Source organism: Helobdella robusta, assembly GCF_000326865.2.
Source record: "Helobdella robusta unplaced genomic scaffold HELROscaffold_4, whole genome shotgun sequence".
NCBI classification, from domain to species: domain Eukaryota; kingdom Metazoa; phylum Annelida; class Clitellata; order Rhynchobdellida; family Glossiphoniidae; genus Helobdella; species Helobdella robusta.
The window spans coordinates 7,934,666-7,960,601 of record NW_008704902.1 but is presented as its reverse complement, the minus strand read 5'-3'; the positions used below and the strand labels follow the sequence as shown (position 1 = coordinate 7,960,601).

Below are 25,936 nucleotides of genomic sequence, written 5' to 3'. Positions count from 1 at the left end.
ATTTATTAAAATGGATACAACTGGTCGCTTAATTTGGCGCAAAAAATTGATGGCACAGAAAACAACGTCCTACCTCGTGGGAACTGGGTCTCTGGACGTTAAACGAAGATTGTTTGATAGGTTTAAGAAATTGAAGTTGAAAATAAATACCGATAAATACAAGCTTGTAAAAAATGATTCCCGCTGACTGTTACCTTCATTCACTAAAATTGATGGTGATAATTTGCAGTTTCGTTTTCCTGAAGTTGATGAGTTATTAGATCTTGGAATACTCGGTAATAAATTGAAGTTCAGAAACCATGTTTTGAAAATGGTTGAAAATTTAAATGCAAATTCTATGTTAGGTATTATTGCCAGTAATTTTAAAGAAATTTCAAATGTAGCTTCTTTATCATTATTCAAATAATTTGTGAGGTCGCATTTATGACATGAAGTTCAAGTATGGAACCGTTATAAAGTTGGGCTATTAGAAGAAGTGGAAAAAGTACAAAGAAGAACAACTCGTTTGATACCCTGTTATAGAAATCTACCTTATGATGATCGACTGAAAACACTAGGGTTGATCTCTCTTGCCTTCAGATGCCGAAGAGCCGAACTTATTTCAGTATATAGGATAATACACGAGGAGATTCCAGTTGATGTCGGCCCTACTTTATTTTTCTCTAATGATGATCGAACAAGAGAGCACAACCAAGTTAACTACAACTATGTGTCACAGAAACTGTTATAAATTCTATTTCTCGAACAGAATAGTGGATGATTGGAATATGCTGTCTTCGGCTGCCATTATGGCAAATTCCCTAACTGCTTTTAAATCAGTAATTGATAACTTTTTTGTAAACCCAGACGAATCAGACGCTTTACCCACCTTCATTACCTTCAAACAACCGTGAGCTTCTCAGCTGTGATGCCCCAAATCGGTCCTTTTACCAGAAGTGCTTCAAATTCCACACCAATATGGTTTGTTTTATTCAATAACTGATCGAATTAATTCTTTCAGTGATCTTTCACTTTATTTGGCATTGTTATTATGGTGCCTTTATTATTCTTTATGCATGTGGCACCAACTATATCCTTTTTCAGTCTTTTTGCCTAATTTACTATTCGGTAGAGTGACCAAATTTGTTCGCCTTTACTTTCGGTCAGCAATACCATGCAATGATTTGCACGAGCTATTGCAACCTGACATTTCGCGTCTGTGTCCTTTGATCGGTATGTCTTTCGATCTTTGTCAGCTTTGAAAGCTGCTTTTTTACTGGCAATAGCATTTGGCACCGTCTCGTTCCACCACTAAGTTTCGCGGTTGTGCTGGCGTTTTGGTCCAGATTTTCCACATACAGCTGTTGCAGCGCTCACTAGGGTGTCCTGAAAAGATTTCCAGGTTATGTCCACCTTCTTCAGACTTCTTCTAAAAGCTGTGCCGATACCAACTTTTCAAATTTCTCCCAGAACATGGGGTTCTTCAGTTTCCCTGTCTTTATTCTAGTAGGCATTCGATCAGTCACAGGGCATGATTGTTCCATGATCATATCGGCCACCAGCAATCGGTGTTGAGGGAAGCATGCTTTGCTTGAAATGACTTCCAGGATTTTGCAACAAATCGAAGTAAATGCCACTGGACAATAATTCTGAGCTAGATCCTTTTTTCCTTTCTTGTGTAGCGGGATTATATGACTTTGTCTCCAATCATCAAAAACTATACCACCATCTAATTGGACTTTGAAAAATATGACATAAGTGAGGGTCAACTAAATCTCAGATTACATAGTTTTCCAAACGTCGGGTTTTTTAACTAAATAAAATATGAATTTTGATGAACTTATTTTTATTCTGGACTTAAGTATAACAAAATTAATTTGTAAAACAGAAAATTTAAAAGAAACACATAATAGCGTTAATAACAGTATTGTTTCCAATGTTTAAAAGATTGTTGCCGAAATTTACTAATATACTTACTATATTGTTACCGTTTGTTATAGGAAATATAACAGTATTATGATATGAATAATAGTATGATGTAAGTTTGTGTGTGTGTGAGCTCCCAGTTGTTCGTGGACTATATTGTTACCGTTTGATGTAGGAAATATAATTATGAAATGAATATTAGTATGATGTATGTTTGCGTGTGTGTGTGAACGTGAGTCTATGTGTATGTATTTATCTGACATTTCTGTTACACTTATAGTTGGAATTTTTTAGTTAAGGGTTATGTTAAAAGCGTGAGTTTATGTGTATGTATTTATCTGACATTTCTGTTACATTTATAGTTGAAACATTTATTTTAATAGTATGTGTATGTGTTTAAATGACATTTCTGTTACATTTATAATTGGAAATTTTTTTTAGTTATGGATGGCCTATCCGCAAGTTTATCTATTTTGATCATCCTTCAAATAAAAAAAACATTTTACAGATTTTGATTATTACTTTTGCCAATTTACCGTTAAGTAACTTTTTTCTATACAGACTCACGTAATTTGCGATTATTAAAAACCTTTTTCATAATTTGGCTGTTTCGGCGAAAAAGTCGTTATCATTAAATTAGTAATTAGCGTTTAATAATATATACTAGCCAAAGCATATTTAATTAAATGTAATATATAACTGTAAAAATAAATTATATTTTATCATAAGTATGGAATAGTTATGGAAATCAATGTTTAAGACTTTGCTGATGACTTTCTGTCAAATTATGACTAACGTTTTTAATAAACAAGAATTACAAAATTTAAGTCGTGTGAGTCTATTTCAAAAAAATTCACGATGAATGGACACAAATATAATTCAATAAAATCTAAAGTTCTGCTGAATTGTAGCCTAAGCAATGTTGTGATCAGATCCACAGTCTGCTCCTCTCATAGCTCTGATCTCTTTTAATTAGGATCGAAAGTTTGAGAGAATCAGGATATAGTCAATTAATTATATTATTTTTCATCAGAGTTTTTCATGAAATGTTTTCTTATCTTTGAGTGAATTGATATTGAACGCAATCATTCTTTTTTTATAAGATTTTTTAATTTAGATTGTTACCATTCGTTTTGTTGTATACTTCATTTTTCATCAGAGTTTTTCATGAAATGTTTTCTTATTTTTGAGTGAATTGATATTGAACGCAATCATTCTTTTTTTATAAGATTTTTTAATTTAGATTGTTACCATTCGTTTTGTTGTATATTTTTGGCAACTGCTTAGCAGACATTTTTTCAAAACCATTCAAATATCTAAATATTTTAAAATAAATAATTAAATAAATGAAGGAATGAATGGTGAATGAATGAGTGAATGAATGAATTAATAAATAAATAATATTTAAATTAATTAATTATAATTTTATTTTAATATGGAAAGAACATCTTAAAAATAGAATTTTTGCATGTTAAACGATTTTTTATTATATTGTATTCGTTCTTATTATATAGAAAAAAAAAATTATTTTCATCGTTAAGCTTAGTAACGAAGTAATAAATAGATGTACGGCAGCCATTAGTCTGGATAATGTATTTGGAGGATTTGTTGAATCGAGTAAAAAAGTTTTATTTGAGTGCATAAACTGTTGCGAAAGTTGGAAACAAATTTACAATATGGTTAGTACACTATTTTGCTTTAAAAAAAAACTTTTCCCTAACATATCTTAGTTGAAATTAAAAATTTTTCTTTCTCGTATCTTATTCTTTTAAAATCCGATCTTTAACACTTTGTAGTAGTTGAAATATGGTGATATTCAACAAGTGGCATAAGAACTTTACAGATGTAATTCGTTGTTGACAGCGATTCTTCTCCCTGCAATCTTTTCAGTAGTTCTTTGATTTTCCATTCCTTCCTTCCGCATTACGTGCCAGATAAATTCAACTGTCTCCGTCGGATTATTTGAAGTAGAAGTAATAATATGATATAATAATAAGACGGAGGGCAGTTGTAATTTTTCGGTCACATCATGCAAAAGAGATGGATAATCAAATATCAAAATCCAAAATTAGCTGACTTATTTGAAGTCAACAAAACTTTTGTTTATTGTTCGATGGATGAAATATTTGTTCTTTTTTCATAATTATTTTTTATCTTAAATAAATTTATCACACTGATGTTTATTTTTATCATTTACAATCTCAAGCTTTTAAATCGTCAAATAGAATGATATTTCAATATCAAATTGTACTATTGTAACCTTTGACTCTGGTCACTACCAACACCGATGTTATAACTTCAATATTCTCTATATTTCCAACACCAGTATTGTAGCTTCCAACAATTGTCAAGTGTTCGTTATTCCGTGGGTTCAAGATTATTTGATTTCATTTTGGAAAAAGCGGCACAAACTTCAGATCTAAGTATTTTTGGTCCTTCTACGTTCTTTTTGATATGAGACTTTTCACCACGTATATCATCAATGAAATCGCACTTGTCATTTAACCATTACTCCTTTGCCTCTAAGCACATTTTATTGATTGTTTTGTCCAGCCTTTTGTAACTATCAGAATTGCAACCTTTTACTTTCCTTTGTTCATCCATCAGAGATACGATGTCATCTGTTATCCATTTATGACCTCTTTTTTGTTCTTTTACAGGTATAACTTCCCTTGCTAAATATTAAGAGATGCTTGTGATGTAATAAATTTTAAATTTAGATTTATTTACGTCTTCTGTCAATAAATGTCATGGATAACAAATAATATAGCGCAATTCGATCATTCTCACGGTTATAACATTACTTCTATCTTAGCCTGTTAATTCCTTACATAGACGTTACTTCTTTTTTTTTGAAAAACAAAGGATACATCTAATCCAATGGACATTTTTCATCTTTGTTCATTTTCTTCCATGATCACAAGTACCGTATATGACCTTGTTCCGATATTTCCAATTCCTTGGCTGTTTCACTTGGCATCTCTTTTAACTGCGCTGTAGGTTGTACAACCAGACCAGGTCTGCTCTTGAAACCTGCGTTATTTCTTTTCCTGTCACGCCACGTTCTTATTGTTTCGGTTCCTCTAGTCATAAGCAGATGTGGTGCTTTCTTGAATTTGTTGGCACTTGAAGCAATGAATTTACGAGGTGTACAATGGCCAGACGGGTATCGGGTATATAGCCTAGATTTTTAGCATAGATTCAATATTTTTTATAATCCTCTATAGTTTACAATCCAAAGATTACAAATATAGCAAAGATTACAATAATTAGGATAACAAATTATAAAGCGCAATTTGATCATTCTCGCGGTTATAACAATAGGCATTTTTCGATTTTGTTATTAATTAATTTTACTTAATATCTAACAGATAGCTTCTACTCACTCTAAATACTCCAAACACGATTGGATGTTGGATCAAACAGGTATTTTTGCTCAGGTCGATGCATTTATTCAAAGATGCAAAGATCTTGTAGAGGTATATACTTTTTATTATAACTTGTTGTTTTAATATTTTTATACAATTTTATTATGTTTTACTAGAGATGCACCGAATAGTGAATTTGGCTGAAGGCCAAATAGTTGATTCAACGTTTGGCCAAGGCTGAAACCGAAGGTGGAATACTAAAACCCCACAATTTTAAAAAATATAATTTTAGAATAAAAATCGAGCTACCGTAAATAAACAGTAGGCGATTTATTTCTATCTAACAATTTTTTATACAGATAATATTCAATCTCTTGTACAGATTTAGATGTTTTAACAGCTATGATGGCAAAAGTAAACTTCCCGCTAATGATATTTTACAATTATTGTTCTAGAATCCAAATAAACAATGGTTTTAACGGAAGTTGCACTATTCAGTCTTAAAATTTTCGAAATCGAATATCAAATTTTGGCAGAATGTTTATCCAAAATTTGATAATCGGTGCGTTTCTAGTTTTTACTCTAGTATTTATTACTTTTTTCTGTAGTTAATGTAGATTAAACATAAAATCTGAATATTGCAGGTTTGTGATTGCCAGTACCACTTCTCTAGAGCCAAAGATGGTGTAAAAATTGCTTTGCCGATTTTCAAGGGCCAAAGAGGGGGAGAAATTTTAAGAGGGTATTTAGAAATAGAAAGTATCTTTGAAAAAAATTTAAAAGCTCTTATTGCAGTTAAAAAAAGTATCTTGGACGTCAAGGCTATGTCTTGGTTGGATGATTACAGCAAGTATGATCTATTATTGCGTTAATATTTAATGGTATTATTAATTTTACATATAATATATATGAGAATTCATTTTTAATTTTTAGATTTCGTAGTGGTATGAAGGATTTAGAAGTAATGATGCAAAATTTAATTATTTCTGCTTTTGAAACAGCCACAACTGTTGAAGATGGTATAGATATATTAGACATATTCATGCATGTTGCTGTTAGAGAGGTTCAACATTTTTATTTTATCGATTTAATCTTTCGAAACGTTTTATATGCGCTTTGTTTGTTTGACTTAAAATTTTTGTTTCTTTCAGTTGCTTGTTTAGCTTGTTAACATCATTTCCTTTTTTCTTAGATTCCATAAGGTACTTTGGTTTGACTTTTCAAAGACAAACGGAAAAATTAATATAATAGTGAAATTATTTTGCAAACTAGTTTATGTATACTACGGAATAAAACAAAAGTTACCACAAACTGTTGCCTTAAATGCTAAATTGGCTGATATTTTTTGAAACAACTTAATCAGAGGTTTATTAGAAGTTTGAAAATTATATCGAGAGTGTTGATGACTCAAAATTTACATATTTAAATATATTCAATTGGAATAGACCAGCTTCAATTTATCAGACTTGAAATAACTTGGCTTGAAATAAGGAATAGAGTGTTTGAAAAAGTGGGATTGCTTTGCACTCTTAGAAATTTGTAACTCGATGGAGTTAGTTGTTTTGATATATGTAAAAAATTGGCTATGTGTTTAATAAGTGTGAGAACATTGAGAGAAATAAAGAAAATAAAAACAAAAATTATGTAAGTAGCCTGTTGTACAATAGCTTGTCAATAGCTCTGACAGAAATGTAATAAAAGAGCAGATAATAAGAAAGTTTTAACTATATAACTATTTTGAAAAGAGACAGTTTGCAATTAAAAAATATGAAAAAGGTCGGATTGAATTGACTGCACATCAACGTTGTTCTAGAATTTTAGGGACCGAAAAAATGGAGGAAAAGGTCAAAGTTGACTTGGGCAGACAAAAAGAATCTTCGAATAGAAAATTATAGAGTAAGAGTATTTCGGTTGATACATAAAATCTTGCAATTTTTAAAATTTCTTAGGTTTATTTTAGGTTGAGAGGGAGCACATGTGCTTTTGAATATTTTTAATGAAGGTTGAACAATATAAAATTGCAAAATTTTAAAATGTATATCATAAATATTTGTATGAAAAAGATTTATGTAATCTAGGCAATGCGATTTTTCATGGTAAATTGTCAAGTTATTATGAACACGAATTAGAAGTTTAATTTTTTAAAGTTAAAAGTAATATGTTTCAGTTTTTTAAATATTTAATTTTGTTATTTTTAAGTCTTCATAGCAGTGGACAATTTATATATGAAATTTACATAAACGACGATATGAATGTACTTTATAAATTTGCTAGTTCATTAAACTTTATTAGCCAATTTTAGCTTTCAATTTCTTATTCGATTTTGTTTTCACATTGATTCATGTCAATTTTTAGGGAGTGCGGAGAACAATTGATAAGAAAGTTATTGATGTATACAGACTTTTTATTAATGAAATCAATTACATAAAAAGAGAATTATCACAAAAATCGGCAGTTTTGTTACCTTGGTATCCAAAGTTTGCTGGTCAAAGTCTATGGATTAAACTAATGAAAAGAAGATTAGAAAGAAATATGATGGTTTGTATTTTTATGTTGTTAATTTTATACTTTTTATAAGTTAACGAATAAAATTATTCAGTGTTATTCTAAAAACATATCGGTTCAAGAACATGAGACAATAATTCTCTCTTAATTCAAAAATATTACTACAAAAATAAACAGATAAATGTATTTAATAATGAAAAGCTTCGTTTTTAGTTAATCGCAATAAATTGCTATTACTGGAAATATTAAAATTGAAGACTATTAATATTTATATTTAAAGCCTGTACCTAATGTTTTATTTAATCTTAAGTATGTGTCTAGGACTGCGTGTTGTGTGATATGTGTATGTATATATTCATGATTGCCGAGATATTTAATTATAATCTTTCATTAATATTGATTCATTTATCATTAAAGATGAATCAGTTTAATAATTAGCTTGTAAAGCGCTATTTCTGCAATGTTTAACACACTCCTCAGTTAATTTTATATACAGATGGGTCTTCTGATCGGTTCTGAACTTCGCAAGTGGTGGAGCAGTAGTTAGAGAAGAAGGTAGCGACTTCCAGAGAAGAGAGCCAATTTTTGTTTACTGTAAATCTTACTACTATAATCTTGCTGATTGAACTCTATATCATTGAACTAAAACTTTCAACTAGACTCCTCACCCGGACAATTACCACCCGGAAAATAGCCCCGAGCAAAATACCCACCGAACAATTACCCCCCGGACAATTACCCCCTGAGCTCAATTACCCCCTGAGCTAAATACCCCTCGGACAATTACCTCCCGGACAAATATTTCCTGTACAAAAAACCCTACCAAGCAAAATATTCGTATTCGTTGTTTTAAGTAATTTTTCTTGCTTATTGTTTGTTTGTTGTTTATCTTTGATTGAATTTGAACCATTTTTACTTCATAACTTTATAACATTTTTTTGTAATCATTTATAATTACTAGAAGTTTTTTTTTTCTTTGTTTATATACTTATTTATAATTACATATATAAAACTCTTTATTTTAAATTTTTTAAAGTCATGCAATTTTTATATTTTTTGTTTTCATGTTGGTCAATATTTGTGTTTACCACCCATATATGTGTGTCCGTATTTAAGTATATCTAATGCACATAATCAATTATTTTTATTATTTAATTTTATTTGTATTATTTAACTTTATTTGAAGTAACATTATTTAGCATTTTTTGCTTATGTTTTTGTCTATACCATATCATTTGTAAAAAAACTAACCGTAAATGTCTAGTAAATGATTTTTTTAATGTCTTGGGCGTCAACAAAATATATGTAATTAATTTTTTTTCAAATAATAAAATAAGCAAAATACAACTGTTTAGAAGGAAATTTTTCTAATTTAAAATATTTCTGCATCTTTAAATTTCTTGATTATTTGATTTTTCTAAATATTTTTATAAAAAGTTATACATGTTGCTTAAGGCAAAAAAACAGCTTTATTTAAATTTATAAAAAAACAAGCAAAATAAAACCACAATTTTGCTAAGGGGTTTTTTGCTTGGGGGGTATTTGTCCGGGGGGTAATTGTCTAGGAGGTAATTGTCCGAGGGATATTTTTCTCGGGGAGTTTTTTTGCTCGGGGGGTATTTGTCCGGGGAGTAATTGTCCGGGGGGTAATTGTCCGGGTTGTAATTGTCCGGGGAATAAATGTCCGGGGAGTATTTGTCCTAGAACCATTTTTACATATGTTTCTATTTTTTTACAATGGCTACCTATGAATTATAGAATATTTGTCAAAATATGCAAATTATTATATAAATTTCAACCTAATTTAATTCTTGAGTAATTATCAGATTATTTTTCGCTAGTCTAAGGAATCTGATCAACGATTTTTTATCGTTCTCACATTTTCTTAATTTCTGTTTTGTTTAGTGACATTTTTGCCTTCTTTCCTAATTACTTCTTTGTTACCCTTTGAAGTTCAGAGCTGATCTCTAATCATCTGTTTGCAAAACTATTTCAAAGAAATATTGATTATTAAGGTAGCGTTGCTAAAAATCACGGAAACGATAAATTGATTGACTGATTCACGATAATATTCTAAGGTTGTTTATAGCAATTTTATTATTAACATCGATTGTAATTGCATATTTGGTGAATAATTTGTATTAAAAGTAATATAGTTTAATATATTCAACTTATCAGTTATTTGACAAAGCCAAGTACCTGCCGAATGTTTACATAGGAGATGAGATTAGAACTATTTATAGTCAACTTTGTCATTCAATAGATGAATTTGCAATGAAAAATTTTTATGAATGGACTAGTGAACTTTCAAAGGTGGTTACATTCATATATATATATATTTTATTTTATTAATAAAAAGCTTTTTATTGATGATGTTATTTGTCGCGTGGTTTTTCATACTCAACAAAAAAAAACAACGACGATTAACTTTCGAAATGAACCTTTTAGTATAGAAAACTAACATAAATTACATATTCGATAACAACAAACAAAAGCTAATAACATTCAATATCATAAATATTTCTACCGTTCAAAAATTGTTTTGACAACGTTTTTGTTATATCTGTATACTCATACATTCGCTTAAAACTTCCACTTAAGTCGATCAAAACTACAACATGCTACTTCCTTAACACCTGCATTCAACAATCTCGCCGCATACATATAAAACTTCCGTACACATGCTACTTCTATCCATTCATGTTCATATCCACACATGCGCACATACACAACACACACATACATACATACACAGCAAATTTGTCCACACAAGTCTTGACATCATTCAACAAGGAAATAAATTGAAATAACATAAAATATTGAAATAATATCGTAAAAAAACTAGAGCTAGATTACAAATATATATATATATACATTTGTAATATATATAATTTGTATATATATATACATATATATATATATATATATATATATATAATAATTTTAGTTTTTTACTTAATAGATTAAATAATTATAATAAAATTGTAATTAGAAAACTTGAAAAATTAATGTATAAACATAATAATTGTATTAACGCGGTTGATTTTCTTGAAAACATTTATATATGTTGGTAATAGACCATAATTTTTACAATATTCTATAAATTCTACCGAATGTTTGGCGTTAATATGTTTGTAGTTCGTTTTTTCGACTTTTCTTACGAAAGTTTTAATAAATTGTTGATAATATATATATTATTATTATCAACAATTTATTAAGCGCATTATAAAATTGAAATTTCAATTGAAATTTGAAATTATAAAAAGCGCTCTCTATTATAAATGAAATCAGGGAAGGTCAATAAAGTACAAATCAATAAAGTATTTCTATGTCAAAATAAATATGTTTTTAAGTTCCTCTTAAAATCATCAAGCTTTAGTCCAGGCATTCTGAGCGATTGCGGAAGACTGTTCCAGGCAATTGGTCCTGACACGGCAATATTTCTGGTTGCAGTTTGTAGTTGAGTTGTTGTCACTGCCAGTAGGTTGGCATAGTCTGATCTCAATTTGACACCTGTTGAAAAAGCTGGTTTTTTTAAGATTTTATTTGCTAGATGTACTGGTATTTATTTGCAATTGTGATGGATGTTGTGTGTGGAAACATAATGGAGGGGTTGTTATTTGAGATTTTGTATGCAGATGATTTAGTCTTGATGGCTGATAGCATGGAAGAATTGCAGTTAAAATTTGACAGATGGAAAAGCGTTATTGAAAAGAAAGGGTTAAAAGTTAATATTGGTAAGACAAAGGTAATGGTGAGTGGGGAAGGTGGGGAGCGAGTGATAAGTAAAATAGACCCCTGTGGGGTATGTGACAGGAGAGTGAAGGCTAACTCGGTATTGTGTATAGGATGTCAGAAATGGGTGCATAAGAGATGTAGTGGTGTGAGGGGGGCACTGAAAAAGGTGGAAGGCACGTTCAAATGTAAGAAATGTGTTCATGGTGTGATTAATAGGACGGACGCAAGGACGGGGTTGAGTGGTGGTATTGAAAAAGTGGAAAGCTTTGTTTACTTAGGAGATAAGCTGAACGCGGATGGAGGATGTTTGAGCGCAGTTACGGCTAGAGTTCGTGTGGGATGGATGAAATTTAGGGAACTGGGTGGGGTATTGTGTGGAAAGAAATTTTGCAGTTGTCTGGAACACTTTGCCTCCTAGTCTTTGTCTACCTGGACTCTTGCTTTCTGATTTCTGCAAACAATTGAAAGCGCACTTGTTTAAACAACATTTTTATTCTTGTATTTGACGATCAACTTATAACGATATGTTTATTTTTATTTTTGTTTATTCTACTTATAAGTGTTTTTGAGAACTTTTTGTTTTAAAAAGCGTTGTATAAATTTTCGTATAATAATAATGTTCATTATAGTATAAAAAACTTCATTCAACAAATGCTTTAATGTTAATATATAAAAATTACTGACACATAATAAATGAAATGTTATCAAAATGGAGGGTAAAATGATAAATATCAAATATTTTTAGAGCTCAGAATTTCATTTAAGCTTACAAATAAATTTTTGTTAACAACGTTTTATAAAATAGTTTGAGCTAAAAAATTATCTATGTCACTATTGTTCTATAATAATGTGAAATAATGATGACAAAATTTATTATTTAGGATCCATACAAATTACTTGATACACCTTTGTTAAAGCGTAACGTAGAAAAAGGCCTTATAGATATTAATTACGATGAGTAGGTTTTACATTCTTACAAAAAATTGGGATCTGGTCAATAATTAATTTATCAATTGATCATTCAGATCTTTACTGAAATCGTTCAGAGAAGTACATTACTGGGAGAAGCTTTCATTTGAAATGCCCCATTACATATATGATGCATCTCTGAGAAGAGAAGCATACAGATTGCAAAGAGAAAATGTTTACCTCGTCGTCAGAGAATACAACAGGTTATAATAATTTTTTAATATTCAGACATCACCATTATCAACATAATCGGGCGGGGTTTTTGGTGCGACAATATTTTCGCACAACTTTTGCAAATAAGGTTAGCTGTTCCGTTTTCTGTTTTAGATGCTCGAAATGATGGTGAATTTGTTTTTGTCAAACGTGGTTTGCACCATCCGTACGGTTTGATTTCTGGCTTACAAAGAGCTAATATGTTAGCTAGTTTTTTTTTCTTGGTCAAGTTTTTTGACTGATTTCCATCATGATCCTATTGCACTTTCTGTCAAGATATCGGACTTTTCGATTTTCAACATCTTTTTCGGTTTATGCTATATAAGTTTTTTAGCTATTACTATACCTTCTATTATCATACCTGATTCTAAAACGCTTAATGTTTCTCATAAGTTTCGTAGTTTTGATTCTAGCATAACTCTTTCTTCTCAGAATTATACTGTTAGTAAAATCTACTTAGAATAAAACACACACACACACACACACACACGCATGTGTATATATATATATATATATATATATATATATATATATATATATTTATATATTTATATATATATATTTATATATATTTATATATATATATAGATTTTACAATATTCTATAAATTCTACCGAATGTTTGGCGTTAATATGTTTGTAGCTCGTTTTTTCGATTTTTCTCACTAAAGTTTTTTGGAGAACGTTTACTTTATTAAAATTCAAAATAAACTTTTTTTCAGAATTCATGCTGCAAATAAGGCCATCGAAATATATAAACATATTGACGCCAAACATTCGGTAGAATCTATAGAATATTGTAAAAATTATGGTCTTTTACCAACATACACACACACACACACACACACACACACACATATATATATATATATATAAATATATAAATATATATATATATATATACGCATTTTTCACTAAATTTGTATGCCCACTCTGCGTTCAAAAGTTTTTTTGTTAAGAACTTCAACACCACGTAGTTTTTTATGGCGTTTTTAGATAGTTTGATCATACGGCACGACGACCGACTGACTTCTAGAGTTTACGTTAAACCCTCTAAGTTAGGTTTGTCCAGATAAATATAAAAACAACGTCATATACAACCTAATTCATCGTGCATATAAAATTTCGTCAGATAATGAAATATTTCACAATGAACTCACACGTATCAAACAATTCCTAGTTAACAACAATTACCCTAATAAAATAATAGATGCTGTAACTAAAAAGTATCTAGAAAAGATTAGTAATCCAGCACAACAGACCCCAGCACAACCAACAGCTACAACTGTAACGTTATACTACCAGAATCAAATGCACGACAATTTTAAAATAGACGAAACACATATAAAAAACATCATCAAGTCTAACATCACTACCGTCAACCAAAACCACAAGCTTAAATTAATAATATACTTCAATACTAACCGTACGTCAAGTCTGATCATTAAAAACCACAACAACCACACTAGCGACAGTCTTCAGAGAACGAACGTGGTGTACCAATTTATATCCCCTTTGCCGCACAGTGTTGTGGAATCATGTATTGGACACACTCGAACAACTCTTTCAAGAAAACTCACAATGCATAAATAGAACGGTGCAATCAAGGACCACATGTTGAATGAGCATGGCCAAGATCTTACGCGTGCTACACTGGTAGCTGGTACTAAGATAATTGATTACGAACCACATCCAATAAGGCTGAAAATAAAAGAAGCCATATATATATACATAGGAACAAACCAACCATCAATAAACAAACTAATAGCTTTGACCATACTCTTCAGCTATGCTCTCAATATTATAATATCTCCCCACTGCGTATGGATGTGGCCCGTATTGGTGATGGCACAACATAACGACATCTACTTGCCTAGATTCGGCTCACTTTATGTCAATCAGGCTAATGGTGTCACTTGTAGACTGCCGACATCCGTAATGACGTCGTTGGCGGCTTTGTTTGATACTGATGTTTAGTCCTTCCATGTGCCCATCCATATGCAAATATAATATTTTGACAATTATTATTCACGTGTTAATATATATTGTACTACAATATTTGTACACGCTAACTCTCTACGATATTTACGCTATAACACGATATAGACGCAATATTAGCGTTATATACCAACTCCTTTCCATAAATACCTGTCTCTATTGGTTTTAAAATTTTATAAAAAAATAAACAAAAAATTGTTGATATTTAAAATTTAACTATAAATAGGTTTAATTATTTAATTTTATGTTCAATTTATGTTTAACAATATTTTAAAGGTACGTTACATTATTAAACTATTATTATCAACATTCAATACATAATTTAATTTCATTTTAATATTATTTTATATCTTCCTAATTTATCTTATTTCAAGGATTTTAATATTTTAATATTATTCACAATCATATTCAGCTGCGATGATGGCTAATTAGCCGAAACAGCGCTGTCAGCTGACAAATTTCATGAATGTTTTGAATAAATACAAATTCAAAAAACTATGTGGTGTTGAAGTTCTTATCAAAAAACTTTTGAACGCAGAGTGGGCATACAAATTTAATGAAATATGCATTAACGAAGGTCTCGTCCCAAACTATATATATATATATATATATATATATATATTCATCTGTTCACCTTTGCTTTTAATGAGCCACGCTCTGCAATGATCTGTCCGAGCCAGTGCAACTTGACGTCTTGCATAGTTGTTCTTCTCATGGAAAATTTTATGGCCATGAACAGACTTTGATTTTTGCCATTACTTGTATGCAACTTTCTTTTCAGCTATCGCATATTCCACCACCAAGTGTCTCGTTCATGCTGACGTTTTGTACCAGTGTTTCCACAAACTGTAAATGCAGCGTTTATCAAAACGGTCTTGTATGTATTCCAATCTGTACTGGCTTGTGACAATCTGTGTGGCGACAATCTTCTGAAATTTTTCTCGATGAATATTGCTTTTCAACTTCCACGTTTTGATTCTCCGAGGCATTTGTTTAGACTTATGTTTTGACAGTTCGACAACTAGGTTAACAAGGAGTCTATGTTGGGCGACACATGATTCGCCAGATATAACTTTGACGTTTTTGAATAGACCTCGGTGTTGTTGCTTTATATTGATATATATATATATATATATATGTATTATATATATATATATTGATATATATATATATATATATATGATATATATATATATGATATATATATATATGATATATATATATATATATATTGAGGTTGAATTAAATCTGGGTCTATTAAATATAAAGTCGATTTCTACGAAGTTTAATGTTGTTTATGATTTAATCTGCAATGGATTGGATATTTTCGTTGTAACCGAAACTTGGCATGGGTCTTCAGATAATCCATCCATTGCACTATCAATGCCTCCTGGTTATCATTTTGTGGATTGTGTGAGAAATTATGATTCTTTGCATGGTGAATTAATAATCTTTTTTCGTAACTGTTTGAGATGCAAAAAAATTGGTTTACCTGCAGTTGTCACGTTTGAGGTTTTAGCGGTCAAGTTTACAACCAACAACCGGGAGTTTATATTGCTCGCTATTTATAGACCGGGTTCTGCACAATTATCTACATTATTTTTTAACGAGCTGATATTGGTGCTAGAAAATGTAACAGTATTAAGTTCTCGTATTATTTTGACAGGTGATTTCAACGTTCACATTGAAAGGACTAACGATTCACATGCCGCTAGGCTAATTGATGTTTTTGAAAATTTTCAGCTTCAAAATCATGTGAAAGAACCTACGCACATATACATGGTGGTACACTGGATTTAATAGTCACTTCAGTCGATCTTCCTGTCCAAGACTGTATAGTATATCCAAGTGGGAATTCACTCTGATCGTGGTTTCATTAGAATTGCACTATCATTGACTCGAAATTGTACGTCAAGAATAAAACAAAGTAGTCAAAGTATGGAATCGTTTGAATGAAGATGAATTCATTAAACTTGTTCTTGAATCTCCAATATCAAAACCATGTTCAACGGAGAATATTGATGAAGAACTGCAGTTGTTTACCAGCAAAATAAATTGTGTGATTAATAGAGTTGTACCAATCCATATGGTAGTCACCAATCGTGCTAATTTGGCTCCGTGGTTTGATGATGAGTGCAGGTTTTGTAAACGTGCTTGTAGAAAGAAAGAACGAATTTTTAAAAATAGTTTGCAACAAGTTCATCGTGAGGAATGGAGATGTGCTTTGAAAAATAAATCAAGACTCTTTTCAGAGAAACGTCATAAATATTGGACTAGGATTGTCGAGAAGAACAAGACAAGACCTAAAAATCTTTGAAAAGTTTTGAATAAAATTCTTTGCAGAGATTATAAAGACAATCATTCTTCTAGTATACATGAACTTACGCCGGATCGATTTATGCCCTTCTTCAACGACAAACTGAGTAAGGTGATGGACAGCATCGAAATCAAAGTTCAGTCTAACTCGTCTGATTGCAGATCAAATCTCAAAAATTTGTTCGCAACATTTTCAGATGTTTCTGAGGAAGATATAATCAACTTAGTAAAAAATTCACCAACAAAGTCTTCTCAACAAGATGCAATACCGACTCACATACTCAAAAAGTTTATTAATCTATTTTCACCATTTTTAACATGCCTTGTCAATATGTGTTTAAATCAAAGTAAATTTCCCTCTGTTTGCAAACATGCTATAATAACTCCACTACTGAAAAAACACAATCTTTATGAGAATAATGTTGAAAACAAGGGGTCTCGTGGCCGAGTGGTTAGCGTGTCTGTCTACCACTTCCACGACCCGGGTTCGAATTCTGCAGTTTCTACAGGTTCATCCGGGTAGCCGACTCCCGGTCAACCTAGCCGTCCATCCTTTCGGGGTTGGTTAATGGGTAGACGACGTAAGTTGTCGCATGCTGGCCGGCGAGATGGCTCAGTGGTTCGAATGCGCAGTGAGTCAAACATCTCAATGGCTATCATATACTCAGCTTATATGATGCGGTGCTTGCGCGTGCACATAAATCCATGTGTACGTCGTGTGAAAAGGATAAACAAACAGCCTTTGTGGCAAAAGATGGATGCTTCATATCATTGGTTGAAGATATGAAGAACATAATAAAGATATATAGATGATATATCAGTAACATTGTAAGTGGTTCTGCGTATGTCAGAGCTGCAATAATAAAGACTAATAAAAAAAAAAAAAAAAAAAACTATAGACCGATATCCAATCTTTCATATCTAAAATAAATTGAACGTGTGGTTGTTAAACAGATACTCACTCACCTAGAGAATAATCAATTAATGCCGATTTATCAATCAGGTTTCAGGCAATACCACTCAACTGAAACGGCTCTATTAAAGGTTCTGTCTGATGTCTATGGGGCTATCGATCAACAGAATACGTCTATGATGGTGTTCCTTAATATGTCATCCGCATTTGATTGTGTAAATCACAAAATACTTTTAGAGAGATTGTGTGTTACTTTTGAATTTTCTGGTGCTGTGTTAAGGTGGTTTGAATCGTATTTGGTTGGTAGAACTCAGCAGGTATCATTTAGTGGTAAAGTGTCCGAGGTCAATATAGTTTTGTCTGGTGTGCCCCAAGGTTCGGTTCTCGGTCCTGTCATGTTTCTTCTGTATACATCTGAAGTATTCAAAGTAATCGAATCATTTGGTTTCTCATATCATGCATTTGCGGATGACATACAAATCATTGTTACCAGTAAGCCTGGTACTTTCCGGGTCGAATTGGACAGATTAGTTGAATGTTTATCAAAGGTTGATTTGTGGATGCAAAACAATGCTCTTAAACTGAATCAGAGTAAAACGAAACTTTTGCCGGTAGGTACGTGGCAACAGCTTTTGAAGCTAGAAACTGATTCAATCATTATCAAAAACAGTGTCATCCCGTTTTGCCAAAAAGCTACTAGTTTGGAATTTATTCTAGATTCCAATTTGTCAATGAAAAATCACATTAGAATGCTTTCGGTTGAATGCATGTACCAAATAAGAAAGCTCAATCAAATACGTAGATCTCTTGACACTACTACGTTGCAGACTCTGGTTCATGCCTTCGTGCACTCACGAATTGATTATTTTAATAGTCTGTTTTACGAATTACCTGATAAATATTTAGCTGTATTAAAGGCATTGCAGAATCGTGCTGCAAAGGTTGTTGTCGGCGGTTTAAAATATGATCATGTATCACCAATACTGAAACAACTGCACTGGCTAACGTAAAAAAAAGAATAATCTTCAAAATATCAACTCTAGTCTACAAGTCAATAAATCGTCTTGCACCATCTTATTTGTCAGAAATGTTTGCAAAGAAGTTGGCACCTCCTTCTGGAACGTATCTGAGGTCTCATGATCTGAACCTGCTGCCAGTCCCAGTTTCGTGTCTTTATATGGGGTCTTGTAACATCACCGTCTTGGGACCGTCTGTTTGAAACAATTTGCCTGCCTTTCTAAGAGATCCGGAATTGAACCTGCCTGATTTTAAAAGAAAATTGAACTTACTTATTTTCGTCGTAATTCATTGAACTGACTTGTTTTAGTTATAACGGAGTGATTTATTTTGTTTATTGTGCCATGTTAGATTAAGGAAATAATGAAGACTGTGTTATTTTTCTTATAATTTTTTCGTTAAAATGTAACGTAAAAATAAAACCTTATTTTTGTTGATTATGCCATGATATTTTTTTTTATAGCGCTTTTGAGATCCTTTGAATTAGCGCTTTATTAAATTTTTTATTAATAATAATAATTAATAATAATAATAATATATATATAGCTCTTACGAATAAATTAAAAAAATTTTGATAAATTTGTATCATATGTTTGATTATTTACAACCGAAATCTTGAAGTTTGAGGTGTCTTTAATCGTTAGCAAGTAAAAAAATATTATTTTTTATGAAAAGAAATAATAAAAAATACAATGAAACAACTGTAAAATCTCAGTATTACACAACTTTGAGACCTCTTCCTGAGTCACCCAAAATTGTTTTTTCTTTTAAGTGTGTTATATTCTGTTATATGTGTGTTATATTATGTTAGTTTCTGAAGTGTTTTGGATAATGTTGAAGATAAAGTTGTTTCTGGAAAGTTTGAAAAATATTAAACTCTATAAAAATTTATAATACTCAATACAACTCTGTAGAACTCACTCTGCTTGAAATATAGTTGTCGAATATGACATTGTTTATCAAAAGTTTGATATTTACAGTTGCTGACGAAGAAACTCGCTCAAACAAACTCGATAAATCCTATAGAACTCTATATAACTCTATGAAACTCTATAAAATGTACAATTCTATGAACCCTGTAAAGCCCCTAAGGGTTAGGGTAGAACCCTCAAGGTTTAGGGTAAAACCCTGTGAAGCTGTAAAACTCAATTTTACAGTGTTTTATAGACTTTTACAATGTTTTACAGTGTTTTATCATGTCCTGTGTATGACATAAAACTGCATCCACGCTGCCTTGCGTGCTTTTGAGCGAAAGGCTAGGCCCACTGCTTATAACTCTTGGTTGTCGTCAGGATGGGTGTCCGGATGTAAAAACTTTTCCCCAAATTATTCCTATGCCATCACAAAGAAAAACAATGGCCCCTAGTCCCCAGCAGGCCTTAAGTGGTCAAGGGGTGCCAAGAATCCCTGGGAAGTATGCAATAGCGGAGGGATGTTGCAGAAAAATTCAGAATGGCCCCTCTATGGTACTTAGACTTGGAACGCTCAATGTTGGATCACTGACTGGCCGCAGCATAGAAATCGCAGAAATGGTCGAGCGTAGAAGGATTGACATCTACTGCCTTCAAGAAACCCGATAGAAATCGAATGGTGTCTGTCATGTCAACTCAGACAAAGAAAAATATAAACTATTCTGAAATGGTCAAAAGACGCCAAAAATGGTGTTGGAATTTTTGTCAGAGAACCGCTAGCCCAAGAAGTACTGGATATTAGAAGGATTAATTCACGTCTTATGTGGATCAAGCTTCGCATAGAAAAGCAAACAATGATTATTTTTTCTGCATACGCACCACAGACAGTCGAATCAGAAGAGATGAAAAATGACTTCTGAGCTGCGTTCTCTGACACCATCTCAACAATACCAAAATCTGAAACAATCCTCATTGGAGGCGATCTCAATAGCCACGTTGGAGTGAAAACAGATGGTTTTGACAACGTACATGGCGGTTTTGGCTATGGAGAACGGAATGAAGATGGCAACCGCATCCTTGAGTTTGCTGAAAGTCACGGGTTTTGTTTACTGAACACATACTTTAGAAAGAGGTTGGAACATCTCATAACATACAAAAGTGGACCATCAGCCACTCAAATTGATTTCTTCGCTGTCAAGCAACAACACCGAAGGCTATTCAAAACGTCAAAGTTATACCTGGCAAATAATGTGTCGCCCAACATAGACTCCTTGTGGCAGACCTGGTTGTCAAACTGTCAAAACATAAGTCTAAACAAATGCCTCGGAGAATCAAAACGTGGAAGCTGAAAAGCAATATTCATCGAGAAAAATTTCAACAGATTGTCGCCACACAGCCAATAGAGATTGGAGTACATACAAAACCGTTTTGATGAACGCTGCAAATACAGTTTGTGGGAAAACTGGTACAAAACGCCAGCATGAACGTGGCACTTGGTGGTGGAATGACAGTGTACAAAATGTAATAGCTGAAAAGAAAGTTGCATACAAGCAATGGCAAAAATCAAAGTCTGTTGATGACCATAAAATTTTCCGTGAGAAGAACAACTATGCAAGACGTCAAGTCGCACTGGCTTGGACAGATCAGTGCAGAGAGTGGCTCACTAAAAGCAAAGGTGAACAAATGAAATCTCTGTATCGTATAGCAAAACAAGCAAAGCGTACGAAACAAGATATAGTTGGTGCCTCATGTATAAAAAATGACAAAAATGAGATGGTTCTTGAACGAGATGAGATCAAGCTACAGTGGAGAAAATACTTCAACCGTCTGTTAAACGAAACAAATCCAATCAATGTTAACTTCGACGCTCCACCCATCGAAGGTCCGATTCCAGACATCACTGTAGAGGAGCTTACAGAAGCTCTGAAAGCTATGAAGGATAGAAAGGCAACAGGGCCCTTTGGACTCACAAATGACATTATCAAAGCATCTGGTACTGCAGGTATCCAAACGTTACTACAACTTTGCCGTTAAATCTGGAGAAATTGCGGCTGAATGGATATATAGCATGACAGTTCCTCTATACAAAGGCAAAGGTGATCTATTGAACTGTTCATCACATCGGAGTATACGTCTGTTAGAACTCTCCCTGAAAATTGTAGAGAAAATCATTGAGAGAAGATTAACGTCGTGCATCACAATCGGAAATTATCAATTTGGTTTTCTAGCGGGGAAATCAACAATTGATGCAATTCACATCCTTTGGCAACTGCAAGAGAAGTACCTCGCAAAGCATCAACAACAATCACACATTTTTGTAGACCTTGAAAAAGCATTTGATCGAGTTCCCCGCGAAGCAATCAGGTGGAGTCTACGTCGACAACTCATTCCAGAACATCTTGTTTGATTTGTGATTGAAATTTATACGAATACTAAGACTCTTGTCAGTACAACGGTTGGAAACACAGATGCATTTGACATCGGCGTTGGAGTTCACCAAGGCTCGATTCTCAGTCCACTGTTATTTATAACTGTGATGGAAGAAATCACAAAACCGATACGCACTGGTGACATTTGGAATCTAGTATATGCTGACGATATCGTTTTAACAGCCACGTCTGAGCAGAATGCAGCACAGATGTTTGAAGATTGGAACACCAGACTCGCCGATCTTGGATTTAAAGTCAACATCAGCAAAACCAAAGCAATGAACACTGGTGAACTCATCCAATCCACAGCTACTGGACGATGGTCCTGTTCAGTTTGTAAATCTGGTGTAGGTAACAATTTAATCAAGTGTCAGCAGTGTAACCAGTGGTGTCACAAACGTTGTTCAAAAATAATTGGTTCTTTATCTAAAGTGTCCAATTTTGTTTGTCCTGCTTGCATCAATCCACAACAACAAATTCGAAATAGCACTACGCATACGTGCAACCTAGAATAAATGGCATCTCCTTGCCTCTATATTGATGCGGCGTGACATCCCACTACCACTACGATCAAGACTTTATAAATCTGTGATACGTCCGGTGTTGTTATATGGTGCAGAAACATGGCCAATGACAACCAAACAAGAACAACAACTTCAACGAACCGACATGAAAATGCTCCGATGGATGCAACGAATTAGTCTGAAGGACCACATCAAATCTACCGAAATCCTGCGTCGTGCTGGTTTAGATGATATAAAGGACGAATGCCGGCAACACCGTCTGCGGTGGTTTGGTCATGTCAAACGAAGTGGAAACAGTGCCATAACTTCTCATGCAGATGTTGAAGTACCTGGCACACGTCCCAAAGGCCGTCCAAAAAAGTCCTGGTTGCAAACAATCGAGCAAGACATGAAAGCTCTAAATTTATATGAAATGGATACAACTGATCGTCTAATTTGGCGCAAAAAGTTGATGGCAAAGAAAACAACGTCCTACCTCGGGAAACCGGGTCTCTGGATGCAAAACGAAGATTGATTGATTTTAAGTGTGTTATAATAGAAGGAATGTTTTAAAATTTATAAAATAGGAGTTTAATTGGTAGAAAACTTTTTTAGTTTTTAAAAAATAGTGTTATTCTACAAAATCTTTCAGTAGTAATTTTAATCGTTACTTTGTTTATTTTTTTTTATGTTAGTTTGACTATGTTTTATATTATTGAATTTTTTCTCATTATTCACCATTTTTTATCATTGGCTCTTTCAGTGTTGTAAACTGTTATTTTTTTTCAGAATTATAGCTTTACTTTCACCAGAAGAACGAGGTTTGTTCAGAGAACGAATAATGTTTCTTGATAGAAAAATTCTTCCGGGCCTTACTAAAATTACATGGTCCCAAGCCCAAACTGCTGAACAATTTTTGCAAGAGTGTCGTGTCAACATCAGTAGAGTGAGTTAATCTGTAGAGTTTTATTTATCATATAGTTAGTTATTGAATGTAATTTATTTTTTCAACGTTTCTTGTTTTTTATTTTTTCCAAGTTTTTTATTGTTTGAGTTTGATGGTTTAATGGTTAAAGCAAGTGCTTGTTATATTCTGTAGCGTTGAAATCTTAATTTCGCACGTAACGTGTTCATCATATGTTGATGTGCTGTAGCTTAATTATAGCTAACATGCTTTTAAATCATGGCGTTAATTTTGTATGCTCTTTTAAAGCTTCAATAACTGCATTATTTTCAGTGTTTCATTAACTTGCTAAGTGTTAAAATAAATTGATTTTCTCAATGATTATCCTAAGTTCATAACTAAAGTGAATTTTTAAATACAAATACAATTTCAATCAATCAATATTAAAAAACATGATAGCTAATTTGTTAAAATATTACTAAAATTAAGAGAAATCATTAATTAAAATATTCTATTTCTTTATGAATTTTAGGTTCAAACCCAACTGGATAGCTACAAAGTGGCAAACATGGAAATTATTGACTTGTGTTTAAAAATAAGCGAATTACATTTTGTGAAAATTAATCAGAAAAGAATTTATGAAGACTTTGAATATCAAATTGATCAAGTTTGTTTTGTATTGAACTCAATTAGTTTATAGGCACAGCCAGAAATTTTTGTTAGGAGGTGTAAAAAAATTTTAACAACGAAAAACTAAAAATTTTTAAATTATTTGAACCATAGCTGTCAAGGCCGCAAAAACAGCACCAAAATTTTGAGGCGAGAAATTAATTCAATCTATTATTATTATTATTATTGTTGTTGTTGTTGTTGCCCCATTCTGGGGGACCCCTAGGGTTCCAATCGAGGCCGGAGCCAAACCGCCACTGCAATTGGGTTTCTCCAGAGGTTTATTGGTTGTAGTTTTGTGGTGTTTTGGGGACAGCTAAACAGATGCGGTACACCATCTGTATGATTGTTGCAGAAAGGACAGATGTTGAGGTGCCCACTGCCGATTCTGTTTTTGTAGCTGTTTAGAAGAGTACTATGGCCAGAACGGAGTTGGGCTAGGGTCCGTCGTATTGCCCTGGGAAGTGATTCTTCTGTTGGATCTATTTTTGATGTAGGTGGAGGCCATCCGTCAAGCAACAACAACGGCGACTGATACGTTTATGTGGCGGCTTTGATGGTGTTATTGTGAAGTGTTTTTAGAGCGGACTTCAGAGAATCGCTATTTATGGTTGTTGGTAGAACCGCATGAGTTGTTGAAGCCCATTTGGAGAGGAGGGTGGTCTTTATGTTGCGGTGTGGGTGTTGTTGCGTGATGATATGATGGCTCGGGTGGCTAGGGTTATGGCATAGGAGTAGGAATTGTGATGCTATTAGCTCCGAATGCTACCTTACCGTTAACATCTGACATTCTGAATGAAGGTGCCGTTCTGAAGCGATCAAATGGCAACCTGTAATCAGACGTAGGGCGGCATTCTGGGAGCGTTGAAGACGTGAGAAGCTTGTGTCTGATGTCAGTGATGCCCAGGCAGGACAGGCATACTTGATTGTTGAACGACCGATGGTTTTGTAGGTCTGTAAAAGAGTTTCCTTGTCCTGGCCATAGGTTGTACCACTTAGTGCCTTTAAAATATTATTTCTTATTGAGGCCTTGGATGCTGTTTCTTTATGGTGTTGTGAAAAGGACAGCATCGTGTCTAACGTGAGGCCTAATATTTTTGGATTATGTTCGAGTGGTAATAAATTGTTATTTATTTTTATTGCTGGATGATAGTGATACTGTGAAGTGTGAGTGGTGAAGAGGGTGACTGTGGACTTGGAGGTGGAAATCTCCAAGTTTCTGCTATTGAAGAAGTCGTAAAGCTTCGGAAGGTATCAATTGAGCCGAAGTGTCAAATCATCTGCATTTGGACCTGTAGTGTAGATTGAAAAATCGTCTGCATAAGAGATAACTTTGACGTCTGGAGGAGGGTTTGGTATTTTGGAGTAGTTAAACAGAGTTGGTGTCAATACAGAACCTTGAGGCACTCCTGAGCGGATGGTGCGTTGTTTTGAAAGTTGTCGACGGAACTCTGTTGATGCAGAGCGTCCATGCAGATAGTTTGACAACCAGCGGACAATTGACCGTGGAAGCGATGATGACATGAGGTCGGAGATTAGGATGCGATGGTTAACGGTATCGAAGGTCTTTGTGAGGTCC

At 33.0% G+C, this 25,936-nt stretch overlaps 1 protein-coding gene across 1 annotated transcript in view; it reads left to right on the top strand.

Moving 5' to 3' along the window:
- HELRODRAFT_66740 (hypothetical protein) overlaps positions 1-25,936 on the top strand; it is a gene marked incomplete at both ends in the record, with an annotated part of 64,243 nt that overhangs the window by 32,532 nt on the left and 5,775 nt on the right. Inside the window, 9 exons of the mRNA XM_009024217.1 lie at positions 3,447-3,588; positions 5,281-5,384; positions 5,918-6,123; positions 7,673-7,811; positions 9,957-10,091; positions 12,398-12,474; positions 12,542-12,688; positions 23,574-23,730; positions 24,221-24,355. Coding sequence (XP_009022465.1) covers positions 3,447-3,588; positions 5,281-5,384; positions 5,918-6,123; positions 7,673-7,811; positions 9,957-10,091; positions 12,398-12,474; positions 12,542-12,688; positions 23,574-23,730; positions 24,221-24,355 — 1,242 coding nt within the window. The remainder of the gene's footprint in view (positions 1-3,446; positions 3,589-5,280; positions 5,385-5,917; positions 6,124-7,672; positions 7,812-9,956; positions 10,092-12,397; positions 12,475-12,541; positions 12,689-23,573; positions 23,731-24,220; positions 24,356-25,936) is intronic.